General features: G+C 44.3%; 1 protein-coding gene across 3 annotated transcripts in view; it reads right to left on the bottom strand.

The window, feature by feature from the left end:
- The window catches only part of LOC113837458 (adenylate cyclase type 8), a 210,738-nt gene that overhangs the window by 111,558 nt on the left and 76,844 nt on the right, over nt 1-22,336 (bottom strand). For all 3 annotated transcript variants that reach the window (XM_035449645.1, XM_035449646.1, XM_035449647.1), the window contains exons 3-5: nt 16,869-16,999; nt 11,056-11,167; nt 2,670-2,797 (exon numbers count right to left, since the gene is read on the bottom strand). In XM_035449645.1, the coding sequence (XP_035305536.1) occupies nt 2,670-2,797; nt 11,056-11,167; nt 16,869-16,999 (371 nt within the window). The remainder of the gene's footprint in view (nt 1-2,669; nt 2,798-11,055; nt 11,168-16,868; nt 17,000-22,336) is intronic.

Genomic DNA, 22,336 nt, shown 5'->3' with positions numbered 1-22,336 from the left:
CACGTATCTGCTTGGTTGTGGAGATCTCTGCCTCGTTGGGTGTCTGTCCCATTGTGTCTCTTAAGACCTATTAAAACATCCAGACTTGGTCCTTGTTTCTAGGCCAAAGTCTCCAAATGAACAGTTAATTAGCCAAAGGCTGACTTAAAGGAAATTTTGGGTTGGAGCCTATAGGCTCATCCGTCCAGTCTCTAAGTTCTAATGCGGGAAATTCTGCAGCACAGAAGACAGGGAAAAAAATTGACATTTGTAGCCTCTCTGCCTATGTGGAATGGTGGAGACTCCAGTATATGTTATGAATCTCATAGCAGAATACAATACACCGCTGTTTTTCCCTCATGACCCCTCCATCCCTCTGCTCAACATTATGGGCACATTAAAAAAAAGTCCCTTAAAATTGATCATGATCCCTGTTAAATTTTTGAGTTGATATTCAAAGACCATTTGGAGGGAAGGTCAGGTGGGATTAAAAGCAAGCATCAACTGTATAATTTTATTTATTTGAATAAAGATTTTTATTGCATTTTAAATTTTCGTGTGTTTATGTGTGTATGTATGTCCATGTCTGTGTGTGTGTGCGCGCTCATGTGTTTGGGGGGTGGGTATTGTGCAAGTGCCTGCAAAGGACAGAGAGGTTGTCAGATCCTCCGGAGTTGGAGCTACAGACAGCTGTGAGCATCCCAGTGTGAGTGTCATGAGAACTGACCTCTAGTCGTCTGCAAAAACAGCTTGTGTTCATAACCACAGGGTCGTCTCTCCAGCCCTTCATACACTTTTCTTACAGTGTGATACATGACATGGAAGGTAAGCTATTGCCCTGACAAGCTTGTGGTTTCTGCTGATGGAAAAATATTGAAGAGATTTAGAAGGGTTCTTATTTCTCTACTTCTCACCAGCATAGAAATACGGTAGCTTTTGTGGAGTCCTGGTTGTATACAGGACTCCTCTGCAGAATTTTTGTACTGAGATGGCCAGTGCAGGAGCTAGGGCAGTGAACTAAGGCAGGACCAGATAAAAGAATGATATTGAATGTGGCATCAAAGGAGAGACAAGGTATCTAGAATTTCTTGGCTCCTGATCCTCAAACTCCTTCCCTTTAAAATGAAGGAGTGGAAATTTAACACTGCCCAGTAAAGGAAGGAACCGCAGATTTGGTCTGAAGTCACTCAGACCCAAGGCTTCTACGTCTCCCCTGCTTGTCCATCACCTGGTGTCCCTGAACCTGGTCTGGTTGGCCCCTTTTACTCTATAGAGGATGATGTCTTCCATCACTTGCTATTCCTTGGTGTGCCGAGTCCATCAGAAAGACCTGCAGCCCACAAACAGCACAGAGGCCGGCCATCTTTGCCATTTGCCTTACTCTTGAAAGTAATGCCCTTCTCACCAGGAGCTTCTCAAAGCATTTGCTAAAGAAATTCACTGACTTTCCCCAGGGAAATTTCTTGCCAGCTTTTGGGAAAATATAGATTTGTAGTTCCCTTCCTTTGGGAAAGTAGAGTTGTCTATGGAATTGATTTCTTTAATCCAAGTGGGATTTCCCAGTGAGAAGTTCCAAACTCTGGAGTTACATTTTTGATGAACTCTGTTAATACTGGTTTTGCTTGGTCTACTCTAATTCCGTCTCGAAAGAAAAACATATCTCCCCAAATGCAGTGGTTTTTCTAGGCCTGCTGCACGTTTCATTGGAGCATTTGGGTACCATTCAAACATAAACACACACACACACCACAAACACCACAAACACATACACACACACATACACACACACACACACACACACACACACACACACACACACACACGCACACACACACACACACACACACACACACACACACACACACACACACACACAATCTCCTCTCTCTTCCTTGCCCATGTTGTGTGAGAATGTAATATTTAGAGGCTCTGTAACCATTTTAGAATCCCAGTGGGGATTCTGACAGGGATGAACTTTTGTCCCAAAGCCCTACAGTTGAATTCTAGAATACTCAGATACCCAAAATCATTCCCTGAATCAGAACTCTGGACAAGCGTGTTGACAAAAGCTGAAAGTGCTTGCAGCACACCCAAGAAGCCTATACTACCTGACTTGAAGATGCATTATTATCAAAGCCCCCTGGGCTCTGGCTTCTACCCATTGACAGACCCTTGCCACTCCCTTCAGGCATCAGCAGTTGCAGCAATCTTGATTTGCACACACACCTATCTGCCTTACAGATCTCCCTACTCTACCTCCACCATCCTGCTGATGTCTATGCAGAATATATTTCAAATAACAGCTCATATATCTCTACCCTGGGCATCTCTAAGATAGCCGTTGGGTTAACTGGTCTTCCCTTTAACCTCTCCAAATACCGGGTTTTATTCAGAGATTATTGTGCTGTAGTCAAACTGTGTATGCATTGCCCACTTCTCCTGCGTTGCTCTCTGAAGAGGATTTGCTCATCTTTTCAACGTTACTGCATTCCTGCAAGAACATTTGTGATCAGAGTGCCTGCAAACTGACGGAAAGCAACATGTGACCATAAAAACCAGGATCAACAGGTTTTGTGAAATGAGGCAGGCTTTTAACCACACTCAAACATTTTCAGCAGAGGATAAATGGGGCCGTGTGTCTTCTCACACCCACCGAGGCCTTGAGAACCACAGAGGACACTGCAAGTTACCTGATGGTTTTGATCATGCCGAGGCCCATTTCAACGCAGCAATGGGCGTGGTCCTGGCGGGGCTCCGGCAGTCCAGACACGCAGTAGTAGCAGTCCCCCAGGATTTTAATGCGAAGACAATGATGCTCCTGAGAGAAACAGAGCAGCAGGGAAAGGACCATGTCATCAAGAGGACCAGGCTTTCAGAAAGCTCAAGAAAAGATGCAAGTGATGTAGAGTGTCTGCAAATCACAGTCAGCAACACCGGTCTTTAGAAAACCCTTCTACTGTTCTCACAGTTAGTATCTGCAAAGCCTTGGGTAGTAACTTCTTAGCTCACATCTTGGTGCTTTTGTGAGGTAGTGAAAGCTTGAAGGGAAACCCACAGTCTAGTGGGTGGTCTTCTAGTCCCTGGGTGGGTGTACTCGTGGTGTGAGATCCCCACTACTGTGGCCTCTCTCTGCTTCCCAGCCACCATGAGGTTAGTGGTTTTCTATGTCACCACAGACCAAAGCATCGGGGACAAGCAATTATTGTTTGAAACTCAAAACGGAGGCAAAGTAAATGTTTTCCCCGTGAATGAATCACCTCAGGTATTGTGTTACAGTAAGGGAACACTGACTGACACTGTTCCTTTGGATGGATGGTTGGAGTTCAGTAGCCTCTTACAGACCTTCTAGAGATGAGTCTAAGGGACCCATAACTTCATGGGTAGGGGAATCTCCTTTGAAAGCAGGGTCTCAGTGCTGAAGAGAGGAGGTGTATGTAGAAAGGGTCCCACTGACATGGAAGCTCAGTAGACACTTGAAATACCAAGAGGAAAAGCACTCTGCTGTCTTCCTAATCTAAGCATTTTGGTAATTATTGAATACCTGTTAAATACCATCAGGTAGAATAAGAACTCGAATGGCCTCTGATGCTTATCTGACTGGCTCAGATTTCCAGAACCTTCCCAACCTCCCAAGTAGGCAGAGAGCCATCCTGTAGGATTTAGGGTCATGCACACCCCCTGTTCCCAGGTGATTTTATGAGCTTGGGGTTCCTGTATTATTGATTGTTCAATGTAGTTACGATTTTGTTAGAGAGCTACTGATAAAATCTGATCAGTAAGAGGGCATGGGGTCTTCAGTTTCTTCTAGAATCTCTAGAGTGCCATGACCAGAATGAATTTAGAGATTACCTTGCCCACTGGTGTTGGTGTCAAGGCTTGTGATACCACAAGACCATTATTCAAAAACATCAAAGGTCTTGGGTAATTGTTATAGGACACATTCCACCCTCCCAAATTTGTTAAGGAACTGTAAAAAAATCTGTCAAGAACCACCAAAAACAATAATGAATTCTATCAGCTGATGGCTTTATCATATAAAACCCTCAAAAATCTGCCAGGAACTATAAAAGAAAAATCCATTAACAAATATGCAAACTTCAATCAGTCCAACTTGGAGTTGGACACCTAGCACTCAGGAGGTAGAGGCAGAAGAATCAGGATTTCAAGGTCAGCCTTGTCTGCATACTGAATTTGAGTACAGCATGGGGTAATTTGGACCACAACTCAAAAAGCCTTTTGGCTTTTTGAACAAGAGGAGGAGGAAGAGAAGGAGAGGATATTATTTACCATCCCCATTAGTTTTTTTTTAAAGCAAGGATTTTTTAATATCTTAAAACTAGAAAGATTTAATCCTAAAGAAAAATACCTAAATAAACTCAGCAAGGTGAAAGTCACAATATTGCTCCTATCTTTGTTGCCACTCTCTTTCCCATCTCAGGCCCATAAACTGAAATTTCTCGGTTTGAAAATCTAGATTCTGCACAAGGGAGAAAACAGAGTATTTGTTTTGGTGAGTCTGCCTTGTTTTGTTTAACGTAATGATCAGTTCCATCCATTTTCATCCAGATGTCATGGTTTCATTATTGTTTATGGCAGAATAAACTTCTACCATGTGTTTGTACCTCATATTCTCTCTCTCTCTCTCTCTCTCTCTCTCTCTCTCTCTCTCTCTCTCTCTCTCTCTCTCCTCTGCATGTTTACTTATAGGATATGAATTTAACAAGGAGATAAGGGGAGGGAGAGACCCATTACTTTATTCTGGGATTTATATAGTAATACCCCATTTTTGCCTGTGAAGTAGACTGAATGCCAATGTTTCCATCCCTTACTTTGATTTGCAGAGCACTGAGGCTGGAAAGAAAGAGCTGTTGATTTCAGGCATGAACAATTACTTGAGGGAGGGTGTGTCGTGTGTGACCCAGGCTGGTGAGTATCTAGTGTTACCAACCCGAGGCATAGAGGTGGCCTCCTTGTTGGCTGTGATGAGGGATGAAGGAAAGAGACTGGGCAGGAAATGCTTTGGCCTAGGAATCTGTATTGTTTATATTGCTGCCAGGTGTGCTAGCCTCATTGCCTCTTATAACATTCTGAAAACACTGACAAGTGAGTTTTAGTTCTCTACAAATGACAAGGACAAAAGAATCCACCTTGCCCTTAATGCAAAAGAGAGGAAACACAGCCATTCCTTAGCAGCGCCAATGACAGCTGATGCCTGGGAGTAGCCTTTTCCCGGTCCAACGTGCTGCTTCCTGTCATTCTCTTTGAGCCTCACACATACAGGACAAGTAGCTGTCACCTATGTTTTATAGGTAGGAAAGTCACAGGAGGAAATACATAGGAAATCCTCAGGCCACAGATGAACTGGCTCAGTCTTCACCACCACAGGTGTGCTATGCAGTAACTCCCAGTCAGGGATATTCCCATGTACACTGAAGGTGACAATGTTTTGGAAACCCTAAGCAAGGAAAGGCTGGAATACACAGCACAAAGTATATACCACCTGTCAAGGTGTGTTACCCTCATCCTGTTCCTCTTACGTCATCTTTACAATTGCCTTCTGACTGTGACTCATACAGATGATCCGCAGGCTCCAGGAGGCAAGCCCCATACCAATACTAAGAGGTAGGCAGGGAATTCAAGCCTATGCCTCTCTGACCCTGGAGCTTAATGAATGTTCTCCATTAAACTTCAAGAATTATAGGACGGTACAGAATGGCAGGTCCCTCGGCAAAAATATATTTTGAAAAATATTGCATAAAATGACTTACTACCCCTTTGGTGAAGGCACTGAACAATATTCATTTCTGGGGTCCATTTTTCTTGTAAACAAGAGGTAAATCTGGCAGCTTTCTTGAAAATCTACAGGTTCTAAGTAAATGGGAATATCTAAACTATCTATCTGTCTGTCAGTCTGTCTATCTATCTTGTCTGTCATCTATTTTTAGATATTATCTATCTATCAACTATCTATAATATCTATCATCTATGTATCTATCTAATCTTAAATCTGTCATCTATTTTTAGATGTTGTCTACCTATCAATATCTATAAAATATTATCTATCATTTATCTATGTATCTAACATCTATTATCTATCATCTACTGTGTGTATATATGCATATTTCATATAGTATATATTTTATATACAAAATAAAAATGTATAGCATATGGTATATATTTCATAATATGTGTATGCAGGGAAACACGCAAATGTGAACACCTCTATATGTGTGCATATTTATATATGAGAAATGACTGGCTCCTTATCTGCCAAGTTCTGTCAGTTTTCAGACACATTTTTCTTATCATGGTTGCTGAGCTGTCAGATGACTTAATAGATGTTCCAAGTAAATTCTGTGAGAAACTGCTTTGAAAGCTCACGCCAGAGAAGACAGGCAGCTTTGGAAAGATGTTTAAGAAGCAAAGTAGGCTAAGGACCATCTTTCATTTAATGTCAGTCTTATTATAATCTTTCCCTTCCCAGTTTGATTGGCTTAATATCATAAAAATCTTGACAATCCAATGAGCTAATTAAATTGCCAACATAGATAGCAGATGAAGACTGGGGGTTACATTATCGAAGATAGTTATACATTTTTGGAAGGAGTTAAAATTTTTTAGAAGTATATACAGTGCTATTATATATTTGATGTTTCAGTTTTACTGAAAACCACTTATTTAGCTATGAAAAAAATCACAAAATGAAGATTCTCAAAACCAATGTACTTTAAAAATAGACATAAAAAATCATGACAAACTTACAACATTTTGTCTAATTTTATGTTATTGGAATCAGAGAATGAGATGTAAATGTATTGTCCTAGTAAAACTTAGACTCCAGAAAAGGCTAAAGTCCCTTTGGACACCTATTTTCTGTCACATATCCAGTGCCTTGGGAGCCCAGATACCCAGCTGCCCTTAGAGGGCAGGGAGACAGGGACACTTCTACTCTGTGTTTCATTATCTTCATCATGAATTCATCACCTCATGTTTGGAGGTGTAAAACTTGATTTTTTTTTAACTCCATATAATGCTATGTCAGTTCATAGAGATACCATCTCACTAGAAACTGGTTGATCAGCTCTCTGCAGTGTTTTTCCTTAGTGTTAAAAGATTGATGCTGTTTCCCAGTTTGACAGAAGTTTCAGAAAAAGCTTTAAGATCCCAATGATGGCATTGGCATAGACAATTCTGTATAGTAGTGTGGGTATGCTCATATATATTTTCCTCTCTTCCTACTTTGAATCAGGGAAAGTAAGGTAAGGGGTTCGCTATTTAAAAAAATAGCCAACAGTTCAAACACTGTAAGCCAAGCAAGCTTGAACCCCAAGCATACTGTAGATTGCTCACTAGATGGAACTTTCAGGGCAACTTGAACTTGAAAGGAATCCCTGCATTTCAATAATACGGTGAAAACAGTGGGGCAGTATAAAATGCTACATGACATAGGTTCTCTCCGATCTCTCTGGTTCAAACCCACAGGAAAATGCCAACAGAGGGTAGCTAGAGTCTTACAGAATTCCAGAAGACATAAAAATAAAGGCAAACTAGACTGTGGGTCTCTGTATCTGCTTCCACCAACTGGTTACTGGATGTAGATTCCATGATGACTATTAGGGTAGTCACTAATCACTGGGCTGAGCTCCTAGAGTTCAGCTCAAGAGAGGGAGGAGGGATTATATGAACAACGAGGGGGTGGGGGGGGGACCACAGAGACAGCTGACCCGAGCTAGTGGGAGCTCATGGACTGTGGACTGACAGCTGGGGAACCTTCATGGGACTGAACTAGGCCCTCTGAACGTCGATGACAGTTATGTGGCTTGATCTGTTGTGCATGAACTGGCTTTCGGAGCCCATTCTCTGTGGTGGAATACCTAGCTCAGTCAAAATACTTGGGGTGGGGGGGCGGAAGGGGCTGGGTCCTGCCTCAGCTCCGTAGGCCAGACTTTGTTGACTCCTTAAGGAAGGCCTTATCCCTTCTAAGGAGTGACGGGGGTGAGGAAGGGATAAAGTGGGGGCATGAAAGAAGAAAAATAAATAAATGCAAGCTCATTTCCATTTTATATAACAGCAGACCCTGGAGCCCAGGGAGGCAGGGACTCGCCTAAGGTGGAAGACAGAAACAGTCCAAGGGAGGTTTCCTTATTTCAAAGCAAGTAGAATCCTTTTCAGTGGCAGAGTTTGACAAACTCTTCAGGCCAGGTGCTGATGCTGAGGTGTGGGAGGGGAAGGATGGCTGACTGGAAGTTGCCTACAGGGCATGAATGCGGGTGTTTATTTTTAATGGAACTCAGCTGAGAAACACAGGCGTTATTTAATTTATCCTTCATTCTGATTTTGGTAGGAAAGGAGACTCATGAGAGGTGATCTCAAGGCCTTCCGTGTGAGTAGAGCTACCCCAGTGTTTCATTCTCTTTTACTTAGTATGACTGAGTTGAGTAGTCAGAAGCCTCTGCTGGTCTGCATTTGAGTTGTAAATCGTCAGCTATTAATAGTTCTGGATAGGCTTCTTCTTTGACCCTCGGTCTCTCCGTGTATAAGGCAGGAACATCATGGTCTGCCTTATAAGTTAGTTGTGAGAACACCATGACCTAATCCAAGGAAAACATTCCTTCTTGCCAGGGAAAGCATTTGGCATGGCTGCTTTATGAATGCTTAATATTCTTACAAAAATTAACAAGTTCACCCCATGATACTTGTTTTTGGTGTGTGTGTGTGTGTGTGTGTGTGTGTGTGTGTGTGTGTGTGTGTGTGTGTGTGCGCACGCCCACAGGAGTGCACATGTGGCCACCAGAGGCCAACCTTGAGTCTTCATTAGTTTACTCATGTGTATGTTGAGACAGTGTCTCTCACTGAACGTAGAATCCACCGACTCAGTTAGGGCAGCTGGCTAGTAAGCTCCAAAGAGCCACCTGTCTCGGTTTCATCAGTGCTGGGATTATAAGTGCACACTGCTATTCCTGGCTTTTAAATGTGAGTGCTGGGGACCAGTGTCAGGTCCCACACTTGCATGGTGGGCACCCTCTCTGTCCAGTGAGTCACCTCCCCACTGCATCAATTTAGAATCTTTTAATCAGATGCCTGCCTTAGATGACAGTCTATGGCTTCCTGCACCCCACTGCATAGATAATCACTAGAGAGAGAAGCCCAGGCAATGGGACAGAGTTCACACTTCCTAAGATGCTCTACTCTTCCCTGGAATACTTGCTTCTCCTGTATTCTTTATGCACTCCCGTGCCCTTTATGCTCCGACAGTCTTGAATGGCTCAGATCTCCCTGAGCAAGCAGGGTGCTTTCGTAGGTCTGGCCTCTTCAGAGTGTATTATCTGGCTGTCTTGGAGCCAATTACTTTGGTAATTGGCCTCTCAATTATGTACAAGACTTTCCCTGTCGACAAATTTGTGCAGTCATGCAACCACCATGGTCAAGATACAAAGCTGCCATGCTGCTCCCCGATTCACCCCACTGCAGGCTCCTTTGCTAGCAACCTATTCACCCCCAATCTAGCACTTCTTGTATCTATATATCTGTCTGCTTTTTTTTTTTTTTGGTGGGGGTAGAGTTCAAGACAGGGTTTCTCAGTGTAACAACCGTAGAGGTCCTGGAGCTCGATCTGTAGACCAGGCTGACATCAAACTCATAGAGAGCCACCTGCCTCTGTCTCCCAAGTGCTGGCATTAAAGGCGTAGACCACCACCACTCTGCTTTGTCTGCTTTTTTTTGTCTCTGTCATTTTGTCTTTTAAGAAATGTCTCATAAGTAGAGTTACAAAATCTCCACTTCTTGAAGCCAGTTGGTGGTGGCGCACGCCTTTAATCCCAGCACTCGGGAAGCAGAGGCAGGCGGATCTCTATGAATGTGAGACCAGCCTGGTCTACAGAGTGAGTTCCAGGACAGCCTCCAAAGCCACAGAGAAACCCTGTTTCGAAAAAAAAAATAGTCTACACTTTTTGTGTCTACCATCTTTGTCTTGCCCGACTACATTTGAACTTCATCACTGCTTCGTGTATCTTTGCCTTCACTGCTGAACAGGATTGCATCAAATTGTATTCGTTTATTTCAGTCTTAAGCTTCAGTTTCAGGGTCACTTTCTCTGAGAAATATTCTCTGATGGAAAGATTACACATTGCCTCCGAGGGCGGTTCCAGCGCACCCCAAAGTTAGCAAGAGTAGGAAAACACACACTGTGTGCTGACTACCAACCCTGGTAACCCCAACTAGACTTATCTTTAAGAAAGGAGATGGGCGTTCATTATTCTCACATTCCCAACATACAGTGGCGTGACAGTGCCTAACAGCTGGCTGCTCAGATGCAGCTGTGACAGGATCCCCTTTGGAATGTGGCAGCCTTCAGTTTGGAATTCCACAAGTGAAACTCTACTTGACACAATAGCATTTAATTCTCACAACAGCTCGAGAAGTCGGAACTGCTGTGTGTGTTCCACGAGGCAGGAACTCCAATTACTCCTATTTGAACCCAAAGCCCAGTCCTAAGTGCAGAGTGACAATGCATTGTGGATCCAGGAATATAGTCTGTGGTTTTGATCATAGATGCCCACCTCATCTCTATTTTCTGGCTTAGTTATGATTAAGGCAGCTGAAAAAGTAACGGTGGCGTCTTCTTAGAGAAAACACAGTTCTTAAGTTAGGTCAAACAAAACAGTGCTGGGATGGTCCAGCCCATCGCTGATTCTTGAGAACAGGCTAAAGCAGTGCAGATGGCAGGAGCTGGCTAGGAGGCTGCTGGGAGCCAGCTCTGCATACCAGCTCTGAGCCTGCAGCTGGATGGCACCTGGCCTGGTGAAGGGAGAGTGGAAAGCAGACAGAAAAGCCTGGTTTGATTATCACTCAACCAGCTGTCTTTCAATGGGAAAATCAACCTGAGAAACCTCCCACCCGAGACATATAAACGAGTAACATTGGCCTCCAGGATGTGAGACGGTCAGGGCTCTGTGCCTGGGGACAGGGTGCAGAACAGTAATGGCGTTGGTGACAAAGGCTGATTCCTGCCCTCCCTAATTCCGCATGCAGGCCTTCACTTCTGCCAGGACTAGGATGGAATTAAATGCAACTCACATGGGCCAGCCGGTCAAATCTGGCAAAGAGCTCGTTGAGCATCCTGACCAGCTCCTGAGCAGACAAGGTCGTAGAGAGGTTGGTAAATCCTTTGACATCTGCAAAAAGAATACTAAGGGGAGAGTGGGGAAAGGTGGGTTAATATTTTCATCCATTCTGGAGTCCCATAAACTCTATTCAAACAAATCAACCATGTCTGTGGTCTGAGACTTCAGCTCTCTGCCACAGGTGTTAGGAGCAGTGCCTCAGGGATTGACAATGACAGAGGGTCAGCTTAGAGATCAGGAAGGGCAAAAGAACAGCCAAAACCCATGGTCTTGGCCCTGTGTTGTAAACCATCTGTTAGAGGTCAGTAGGAGGAGACCCATTTGTGATGACATTTTATGATTGTCTCTTCATCTTCACAATGCTCAGTGACACAGATGTTGGAAACATACAACAAAACAGACCTGGCATGAGGAGAAATCACAGAACCCCCCCTCAGCCCCTGAGTCCCCCTGGCAAGTGATCTCCCCTCCCTGAAAGACAGCTAGAAGTAGGTTTCTCACAAAATCATGAGCTAAGGAGGCAACACTGAGAGACCTGGGCAGAACGGTTAGCTAAACACGCATGCTTTTAAGCATTTCAGTGACTCGGCCTTCCTCTACGCATATGGCTTTGGACAGGGAAGGGGTTAGAGTCCACCAAAGCTTTCTACAAGCCAGACACTTCATGACCCCTGTCTTGGCCAATCTTCCCAGCTGTCCCCATGCTGGTGGCATGTAACAGAGCTGGTGCTTCCATCAGAAGTCAGTTCACCACTTGCCTTGCCATTTCAGGACCTCAGAATGGAAGGATGGATGCAAAACAGGACATCTTATTTGATTGTTGTCTGTGCTTGGGAAATACCGATGCATGCTTTATGCCTTGTGTCTTTGCACGTGCTACACTGCTTCCTGCAGTACTTGGTCCTACTAAAATCCTGTTTGTTGTATGTTTGTGCTCTTCATGACTTCCCTCATAGTCTACTAGTCAACAATTATAGGTACTTCTCCAGCTGATGTAACTGTCACCACCAGCTCTTATAGGTACTTCTCCAGCTGATGTAACTGTCACCACCAGCTCTAGTCTCTTAACAATTCTGTGCTCTCTCCCTCCACGACACTTAACAACAACACATTGACACATGGCTCAGTGGGTTCCAACTACTAGTTACAAAAAAACGAGACAAAATTCACCTCTGGGTTCCACCTACCCAGAACACAGCCAGCCATTACGTTTTTTGAGTCCAATCAGCAGAACTAGGCAAAATTAAGTCCTCCTTTCCAAGAGATTGGGTTGTTTTAAGTGGAGAACCTCAGACCCCTGGTGGACTCACAGAAACAAATCTGGTTTAGCAAGGGCCCCGAGTGAGTGCTATGCACCGTAATGATGGAGGGGCTCCCACAGTCACATGGTGCAATGAACGGTTGGTGACTGACAGAAGCAGCTTCCAGGGCCTTGCTGTGACTCCATTTGTCAGTCTGTCACCCAGGTGCTGGACTCAAAACCAAAAGGTCTCTTGACGCTGGACATGAACTTAGAATCTTCCAACAGGTATACATTGCACCCTTTACTGGTGGGAGGCAATAGTCATATAATGCACAAGGAGACCTTTTTTAGGCAACACTCATCAAATGAACACTGAGAATTAAAACAACAGGAGAGAAGGGGGAATAAACAAGGCAGGTTGCTATGCAGAGGGCGGCAAGATTAGAAATAATTTCAAAAATGCACCTAATGTCAGTGCGTGTGGCTTTGGGGGCTGGGGAGGGGGCGTAGCAGCCCGTCTGGCTTTGTTCTCAGACATCAGCAAAGAAAGCACCTCCTCCTCCTCCTCTAGCCTTCTTTCTGGTCTTATTTTAGCACCCAGTGGCCTCCAAGCAGACAGGCAGCCTCCCGCCACCAGTAAACTTCATCCTGCTAGCACCAAGAGTCTGTGGCTGCAGGCATCTCACAGCGGCTTCCGGGAGAGGGGGCAAGTCTTAGGGACTGTGATGCCTGCAGAATTCTCTCTTAGGAGCCGCTTCTGCTACCCTGGGGTGTGGAGAATGGAGGGCAGGAGGCCACCTGCTCCTTTAGAGTGGTGTGAACTCCTGGAAAAGAGACTGCATCGTTAGATGTGTTGAGTAAATGGGTGGGATTGAACTCTCATGTGTGACAGAGTGGTGAAGAGTGAAGCAAAAGGGATTAGCATAGGACAGACGCCAAGCACGCTGAGTGAACTCAGGAGACAGAGCGGAATGCTGTACATGCGCAGGGCTGTTTTCTCCTTTTAAAGGTAGTCTTTCATATGCGATGTATCACATGTATGATGTGTGTGTGTGTGTGTGTGTGTGTGTGTGTGTGTGTGTGTGTGCAGGAAATAATACAGTTTAGGCAACACTCATCAAATGAACACCAAAAAGCAAAACAGCATGTGTGATCCATGAACACATTCATCCGAAAAACATTTACTTATTTGCTTATCATCTTCCAAAAGAAAGCCATCCAATTTCTGCTCTGTCTGCGCCCGCCTTGATTGTCAAGCTACACTGCCACCAGGGAAATACAGCAGAAAACCAGTTACCATCTGTGCATCCCAGAGCTCACCTTTAGCTAAGCAGATCCCTTGCTCACAGCTCATGTCTCTGCTTGGTAGATGTGGCTGTCCCCCACCAGCTAGGACTGTAAGGAACACCTCTCCCAGAGAAGCTTCTCTGCACCCCACCCTATCCTCTACTTCCTTACCCCTCATCTGCCCCTTAAAAAAACTGGGAGCTCACAGAATCCGGACTGACATCTGAGGAACCAACATAGGAGTGAACCAGGCCCCCTGAACGTGGGTGCCAGTTGGGGTCTTGGGCAGTCTATGGGGCCTCTGACAGTGGAACCAGTATTTATCCCTGGTGCACAAATGAGCTTTGCGAGCCCATTCCCTATGGAGGGAATACTCTCTCAGCCCAGATACATGGAAGAGTGCCTAGGTCCTGCCACAAATGATGGGACAGACTTTGATGATCCCCCATGGGAGGCCTCACCCTCTCTGAGGAGTGAATGGGGGGGGAGGAATGGGAGGGCGGGAGGGAGAGAGAACTGGGATTGGCATATAAAATAATATTTTTAAATAATTTTTAATAATAATTTTAATTTTAATAATTTTAAAATAATTTTTGTTTTTAAATTAAATAAAATTAATTAATAAAAATATCAATTATTACCCTTCACACTCTTAATAATAAAACTCCCCACTGTGTTGAGTAAGATATTGATGAGCTCCTTTTTTGTTTTCCAGAGCCAAAGTTCTGTATGGGCATGCCTCTCACCGGGGTTGCTTTTTGCAAAGGCTTGATTGGCAAACTCCAGCATCCAAATCAGGGTTGTTGTTATCGTTATCGCTGCTAACGGTCTGAACCAGAGTCATGCTCTCTTCAGGACAGTGCACCGAATGGGTGTTGTCAGTGCCAGGCAGAGAATATGCACAGGGGTGTGTTACGAGTTGCTACTATTTGCCACCAAAGCTGCAAAGAAAGGGACCCAGTGTGTCTGCGGGTTTCATTTTCGGGGCTCATCAATACATGGACTCTTAGCCAATGCTGGGAAATCTTGTCTGCTGGGATTTGGTAGGAGGGAAATGCAGTTCTGTGTGTAAGCTGAAAATGTCAGGTGCTAGCTTTCCTGGCTTTTCTAGAAAATGACTAGGCTTAGCCAATCGTATACGTTTGTCCTGGGCTTTAACTTGAGATGAAAATAGAAGAAGAAGAAGAAGAAGAAGAAGAAGAAGAAGAAGAAGAAGAAGAAGAAGAAGAAGAAGAAGAAGAAGAAGAAGAAGAAGAAGAAGAGAAAGAAAGAAAGAAAGAAAGAAAGAAAGAAAGAAAGAAAGAAAGGAAGGAAGGAAGAAAGAAAGAGCTGCAGGAACAGAAAATGGAATGAAGTAGAAGCAGCTGCACCCCCCTTCTGAGGAATTGCGGTACCTGTATAAGAACAGTTGTTTCCCCATAAGAAGAGGTCTAATCAGAAACCATTGCAGTGGTACCCTATGTGGCCTAGAATTCTCATGTGATTTTGAGCTATTTTTCAGGCATTGTGGCCTTTCTTCATTCTAGCCTGTTTCTCCAGGCGGCTTTTTCTACCCTTCCCCAGTTATTCTGTGAGCCGCCATGTAGCCTCCTAGTGTACTTTAAACCATCCAGTACTGACTGTTTGCAATTAGGAAGTATGTATGAAATAATCTACAGTATACCTGATACTCAATGACATTTTTAAACCTCTATTTTGTATGTCTGTTTTCATCCATCCACATAATCCAGAAAACTCTGCAAGAGAGCTGTTAAATCATCTATTTCACAGATAGACACAATTGCAATATATGAATTATTCAAGGCCACATACAATGAAAAGTCAAAGTTAAGATCTAAATTAATGTCTCACTACTACAGAAGCGACTCTCTGGATTTCAGCATCTGCCACATGTACTGTAATGCCCAGGACAAAGGGGGTACTAACAAACCAATAGACTGATAGATGTGTGGATGGCTTTATGGATAGATGGGTGGGTAGGTGGGTGGGTAGGTGGGTGGGTAGATGGGTGGGTAGGTGGGTGGGTAGGTGGGTGGGGAAGTGGATGAATGGGTGAGTAGTTGGAAGAGTGATCAGATTCAGGGGTGGCTGACTATTAATGTATTATGTATGGTTGCTTGCAAAAAAATATGTTTTTAGAGGAAATGGAGCCTTCTTTGTGCTGATTTCAAAATGCCCCGAGGAGTACGTGCAGGAGATGTAAGTGATTATAACTGAGGCCCCCAGGTAGAATGTTGGGATGATTATTTTTTATCATCTCCTAAAGGGATTTAGAAATTAAAACACAGCAAACTAATTTTAAAGGATTGTAACAAAAATAATCAAAATTCCTGCCATTGGTTTCCAGCCTCAACATGGAAATGTAGACATCTCTGATGAATTATAACTACTTAATAGATTAGTCAGGTAACTGAAGGACTAATCCACCTCCAGCACTCAAAGCAGTGTGATGACCGTGGCAGGCGTATATGGATCGTGGATCCTGTGCAGACCAGGGTAGGACGTCCCGTCCTCTCCTGACATTCTCGCAGCAATGCAGACCCGGCTGTATGGCTAATACAATGTCCCATCCTCACCTGACATTGTCACAGCCATGCAGACTGGGCTGTATGGCTAATACAATGTCCCATCCTCACCTGACATTCTCACAGCCATGCAGACCTGGCTGTATGGCTAATACAATGTCCCATCCTCACCTGACATTCTCACAGCAATGCAGACCCGGCTGTATGGCTAATACAATGTCCCATCCTCACCTGACATTCTCACAGCAATGCAGACCCGGCTGTATGGCTAATACAATGTCCCATGCTCGCCTGACGTTCTCACAGCAATGCAGACCGGGCTGTATGGCTAATACAATGTCCCATCCTCACCTGACATTGTCACAGCCATGCAGACCAGGCTGTATGGCTAATACAATGTCCCATCCTCACCTGACATTCTCACAGCCATGCAGACCTGGCTGTATGGCTAATACAATGTCCCATCCTCACCTGACGTTCTCACAGCAATGCAGACCCGGCTGTATGGCTAATACAATGTCCCATCCTCACCTGACGTTCTCACAGCAATGCAGACCCGGCTGTATGGCTAATACAATGTCCCATCCTCACCTGACATTCTCACAGCCATGCAGACCTGGCTGTATGGCTAATACAATGTCCCATCCTCGCCTGACGTTCTCACAGCCATGCAGACCGGGCTGTATGGCTAATACAATGTCCCATCCTCACCTGACATTCTCGTAACGGTGAATGTAGATACGGTGAAACTGATGTTGCAGATGTTCGTCCTCCACGTTGGTCATGTCGTTTATCATCTCCAGGACGACGAACCTGGGAAGCACAGACAGCACTAGCCGCTCCTAGAAGAAGCAAGAAGGGCAGGCTCATTAGTCTGGCCAGTGAGCTTCACATGGGTTGAGAGTCGAGGTGTAGAAGCCACAGATGTCATATTTCTGGAGGAGTTAGTTGCTCGCTTTCTGTCGTTCTGTGAACACACACGTGTCTCTTGAGCACCGATGGGTGTGGTGCCTACTGACGTGGTGTGTACAGTCTAGTGAGAAGAGAGACCACATATTACACACCCAGAGACACTGCTGATAAGTTGTGATGAGAGATATGTAAGGCCATAAAAGGTCATAAAAGAATGAGATGGTTGATGGTGTGACTGAAATCAGGGGTGATGGTTGGCTTTTCCTTGGAATGATGCGAGACCCGAGTGTTTGTAATGAGCCATTTCCACATCAGGACAAGGAGAACTCTAGAAAGAATAAATAGTTAATGCAATGCTGATGGGGAATGTACTGTGTGTGTTTATCTTATTGATTGTTAAATAAAGTTCTGTTTGGCCAATGAAACAGCAAGTTAGACAGAACTAGGAGTCAAAGAGGATTCTGGGAAATGTAGTAGATAAGTGGTGATCCAGGCAGGAAGTGACATAGCAAGGAGACTCATATCTAAGCGAGGAAACAGGAAGTGTCCTCGATTCCCGGTTCGCCTCCTCCAGTGGCAGGATGTGAGCCACTGGCAAGGAGGGGCGCCAATAAGGCGTCCGATAAGATAAGTCTTATAAAATATATAGATTTATGATAATTAAGACTGAGGTAACAGATGAGAATCCTAGTCATTGGCCAAGCAGCATTGTACCTAATATGTCTCTGTATTATTTTGTCCATCCATGTGGCAGGCAGAACTCAGGTGGCCGGCAGAGACAGCCCATGTGGTGATAGGGCTCAGGTGGCTTTTGGAAGAAAGATTTATCATAACACAATGCTCTCCAGCATAACTGAAGGAGGATGTGACTGAAGGGTGGTAAACAAAGTTTACCACTTTACTCTGTGGTAAACACAGAGACATGTGGACTGATCTTACAGTGCAGGATGCTTGTATTTAATTCCAGTGACAACTCTGAGCTCAGTGTTACCAAGCAGAAGAACAACAGAAACCAACCCACAGTTTAAAATATGTCTCTGACTGGTTTGGAGGACGAGGTGTGTGTGGGACCAAAGAAAGAGGCAAGAGGTTCAGTGGAGGAAACTCCTGTCATGATGGGAAGTTTTGCTCAAAAAAAAAAAAAAAGATTCTTGGGACTGGCCAAGGGAAGAGGGTCTCACTGAGATGACCCAACTCTGAACCTACTGATGGGAAGAATCTGCTACAGATGTGAAACCAGGGGATGCAGGAAGCAAACCAGGCTTGGGAGGCACCAACTCTTTTTAAAATAGTTTTTTTTTTCAATTGAAATGTGCTCCTTGACAATTTTGCACATCTATACAATGTTCTGGTTACTCTCACCCAATTCCTCTGTGGCTTACCTCATCAATCCTTATCACCCCTACCAACCATCACTCTTCTCGACATCTCTTTGGTAACATTCATGACTTTTGTTTTGTTTTGTGACCCACTGAGGTTATCTAGGGCTGTGGTTTTGGAGCTACCCATCGGAGCCCGGTGGGCTCACCCATGGGTACAGAAACAAAACAATGACTTCCCCTTCTCCAGAATCCACCAGTAGCCGTTGACAGGCTCAGGATTGTGCAGGTACAGTGCAGGCTAACACAGAGGCACCAACTTTTTATAGAAATGGAAAGTGAGACACACGCAGTTGGCACACAGAGACCCAGCATCTGATACGATACAATGATTAGTACTGTAGAGAAAAGAAAGCCCTGGTTCACAACACAAACAAAATCCTCAAACATCCTTGTGGGTTGGAACCCAGACAGGGGGCTGGATTCTGATACATGGATGAAGACAGATGCGTTCTAATAGCTATGGATTTTGAGTGCTGCTGTGTGGCTCCTAAGAATTGTCATTTATTCTCTTATGCATTACTCACAAGAGTGTCCATGCAAGTCTGCAAAAAAAACCCTCGTAACAGAATGTACACATGGAGTCTTGACGTGGCTTGACGGTTTGCACAAGCTGAGCAGCCAGGATGCAACACTTCTCCTTCTACGCCCTGCTGGGATTCTTATGGCATGGGGATGTTTTTGCAGTCTAAGTCTCAAGTATCCTGTCCCCAACATGTAGTAGAGATGCAGCATTATATAAGCTATTTGATCTCTGTGCCTTGGATCCCTAATTTGTTCAGAGGTAATGCTATCATCTGTTCGTTGGGTTTCCCTGAGAAGTAATGAAGTAGGTTTTGCAAGGACCTGTCGTTATCGCCTCTCCCTTTTCGCTACTCAATTCTGCCCCTCATACAAAGGGCTTTATTAATGAAGAACCCACTGAGTGCTGTATGATGATGCTACCCCTACTTGAAAGTTGACCTACGATGTTATTGAGGGGCGTACTTTTTGTTTCTCAGGTGCTTATAGCCCTGTTCCTACAATTGCTGCTGAGTAAGAGTAGGTGCTACAAGGAAATGATGGGACAGACTTAGTAGACTTCCTAGGGGAGGCCTCACCCTCTCCAAGGAGCAGATGGGAGGTAGGGGGGAATAGGGGAAGTGGGAGGAGAGGAGGGAGGGGGAACTGGAATTGGAATGTAAAAGATAAATTAATAAAAATTAAAATAAAAAAAGAAAGAGTAGGTGCTAATCACGGCTCTGACAAGCACTGGTACTCAGAGTGATGAGTGCTGTTTAATTATGATGCTATTTGCACACTTGGCACAGCCTGGGTAAGGGGGAGGAATGGAAACAAAGGACACCGTTCACACACAGAGACTCCAGGTGATCAGTTTGCAAACTTGTGGCCTAACCCTTCCAGTAGCAATGGTATGAGGGGTGAGGACTAAGAACCAAAGTGACAGAAAGAGGGAAGGACTTGCATGAGAAGGAGAGTGTCACAGGGCATGGGAACGGCTGCTGCTGAGTGCGTAGAACAAGCCTGGGTGGTGAGAGCTGAAAGGAGGCAGAGTAAACTCACTCAGTCCTTCCAATACACTAACAGGTAGTTCCATCCCTGCAATCCAAATCCACGTTTGAGAGCCTCGTTCATGTATTCTGTGCTCTGACTGGCAGGATGGCTGACAGCTCTGTGAAAGTCCTGTTCTCTGGCCCTCACAGACTCACTGAGTTGTATCACAAGGCTAGTGTCAGGTAGGCAGAGTATTTCAAGCTCTGGAGCTGTCTGGGATATCCAAGCCAGACAGACAGAAGCTAGCCTACTCTATATCAAGTACTGGGAGGAAGCAGATGGCACATTAACCTTCACGCTGCTCATAATAGCTGACATTTGTAGAAAGGACCCAAACCATGACATTAGTACACTGATCACCTAAGATGTCAGTAACAGAGGACTCAGAACAATCACGTGACTCCAGATAATGTGATTTCTAGAGTTTCACTCTCTATAAAACGTGTTCTAATCTCCCCTCACAAGGCTCTTTAAAACATATTAACTGGGTCGGGCGTTGGTGGTGCACGCCTTTAATCCCAGTACTCGGGAGGCAGAGGCAGGCGGATCTCTGTGAGTTCGAGACCAGCCTGATGTACAAGAGCTAGTTCCAGGACAACCTCCAAAGCCACAGAGAAACGCTGTCTCGAAAAACCAAACCAAACCAAACCAAACCAAACAAAAAAACATATTAACTGGTATTCATTTTATGCATATTATGAAATCCTACATGTACGCATGTGCACTACATGTGTGTCTGGTTCCAATGGAGGCCAGAGGAGGGCATTGGATCCCCTAAAAGCAGAGTTACAAGGAAGTAGAGTTTGCAAGAGCAGCAAATGTTCTTAATCGCTCAGCTATCTTTTGAGTTCCACACGGCTCTTTTAAAAAATTGCTCTTAAGCTCACAGAGGTGGTTCAGTGGTTAATGGCACTGGCTGCTCTTCCAGAGGACCAGGGGTTTGATTCCCAGTATCAACATGGTGGCTGGTAGTTATCTGTCCCTCCAATTCTGGGCCTCCAATGTCCTGTCCTTGTCTCTTTGGGCACCACACACTTTTTTGAGGCACATAAACACAGAAAGTCACTCATACAAATATGAAAACCTGCTTTATTAAGGCAGCAGGCAGGTATTTCTGTAATAGGGGCTGAGTATTCAAGTGAGGGCCCAGGGATGAAGAACCCCAGTGAACTAGGAATGTAGGGATATGTTCAGTCAGGGTTCCTGATAGATGGGTGAGATTTCAAACCAGGAAGGCAAAGGCTGTGTGCTGTCTTTCTCTCATATGTGGATCCCAGCTTGGAATCTTTGGGTTTGTATGCTTAGCTTGGAGTACCTGTAGAAGTCAGGAAACTAGAAGAGGGGTGGGCACAAGGACTAAGGGGAATAAATATATTAAGGGAAGTGTGAGGATAGAAACGTGTGGCAGACAGTCGAGAACAGGAATGATGTGTGGATATAAATTAATCAGTGAGGAGGGCATGGGAGGGTGTAGAGGGGGTTGATTAGCACTAAGGATATTTGAAAAAGCCATCTGGAAACATACTGTTTTATAGGCTTCCAAAACACATGCATGTATGCAAGAGTTTAGACGGAGTTACCGTACACAGAGGGTATTATTCTTCCCTGAAGCCATTAATTGTCATATCAACAGCCCTTGCTTGGGGTACCTCCCTTCAAACTGTTGGTCTGGGGGGTGGGTTGGGGCGGGGCGGACAAGAGGTCATACCCAAACAACAGTCATTTATCTGTAAAAGAAAGTATTTGTTTGTGTCAGAGAGAATTGAGTGTGATGAGGGTCTACATTTGCTTCTTCTATTTAGCACCAACAATTCCAGTATTTAGAAAGGTACTTAGCAAACATTAGACCTCTAGTTTTTATCTATTATACAATTTTTTTTAATGAAGGGCGTTAACTGGCTGTTGCCTGTCTGACCCAATTCTTCTCTGTTCATATAAACTGTGAAAAAAAAGTATTCGCTGTTTTAGTGTTGAAAAAGCATTAGAATTTAGTGATAAAAATATTAAAATAAACTGTAACAAATCAATATGTATCGACGTGCTGTTCTGTATTCAAGTAGATTGACAGAACATTTCATTGATGCTCTTATCTTATCTACATTTGAATTAGCGATTAAGGTGTTGATCTGTTATCTCCAGAATCGTTCATGACAGTTTCTTCCATAAAGGCAAAGCGAGTGGGTGTGATAAGCTCAAAAGTTACTTGTCCTCCCTTATTGACATCTTATCTTTGTGCGACACGGAATAGAACGTCAAGTAGATGTAAAGTTATAAGTCATAATTCCTTTAGCAAGTGTTGGTGAGCCAAACTGTGATAGCTAATCAGAATTCAGT

Source organism: Cricetulus griseus, chromosome 10, assembly GCF_003668045.3.
Source record: "Cricetulus griseus strain 17A/GY chromosome 10, alternate assembly CriGri-PICRH-1.0, whole genome shotgun sequence".
NCBI classification, from domain to species: domain Eukaryota; kingdom Metazoa; phylum Chordata; class Mammalia; order Rodentia; family Cricetidae; genus Cricetulus; species Cricetulus griseus.
This window is presented reverse-complemented; position numbering and strand designations above follow the sequence as displayed.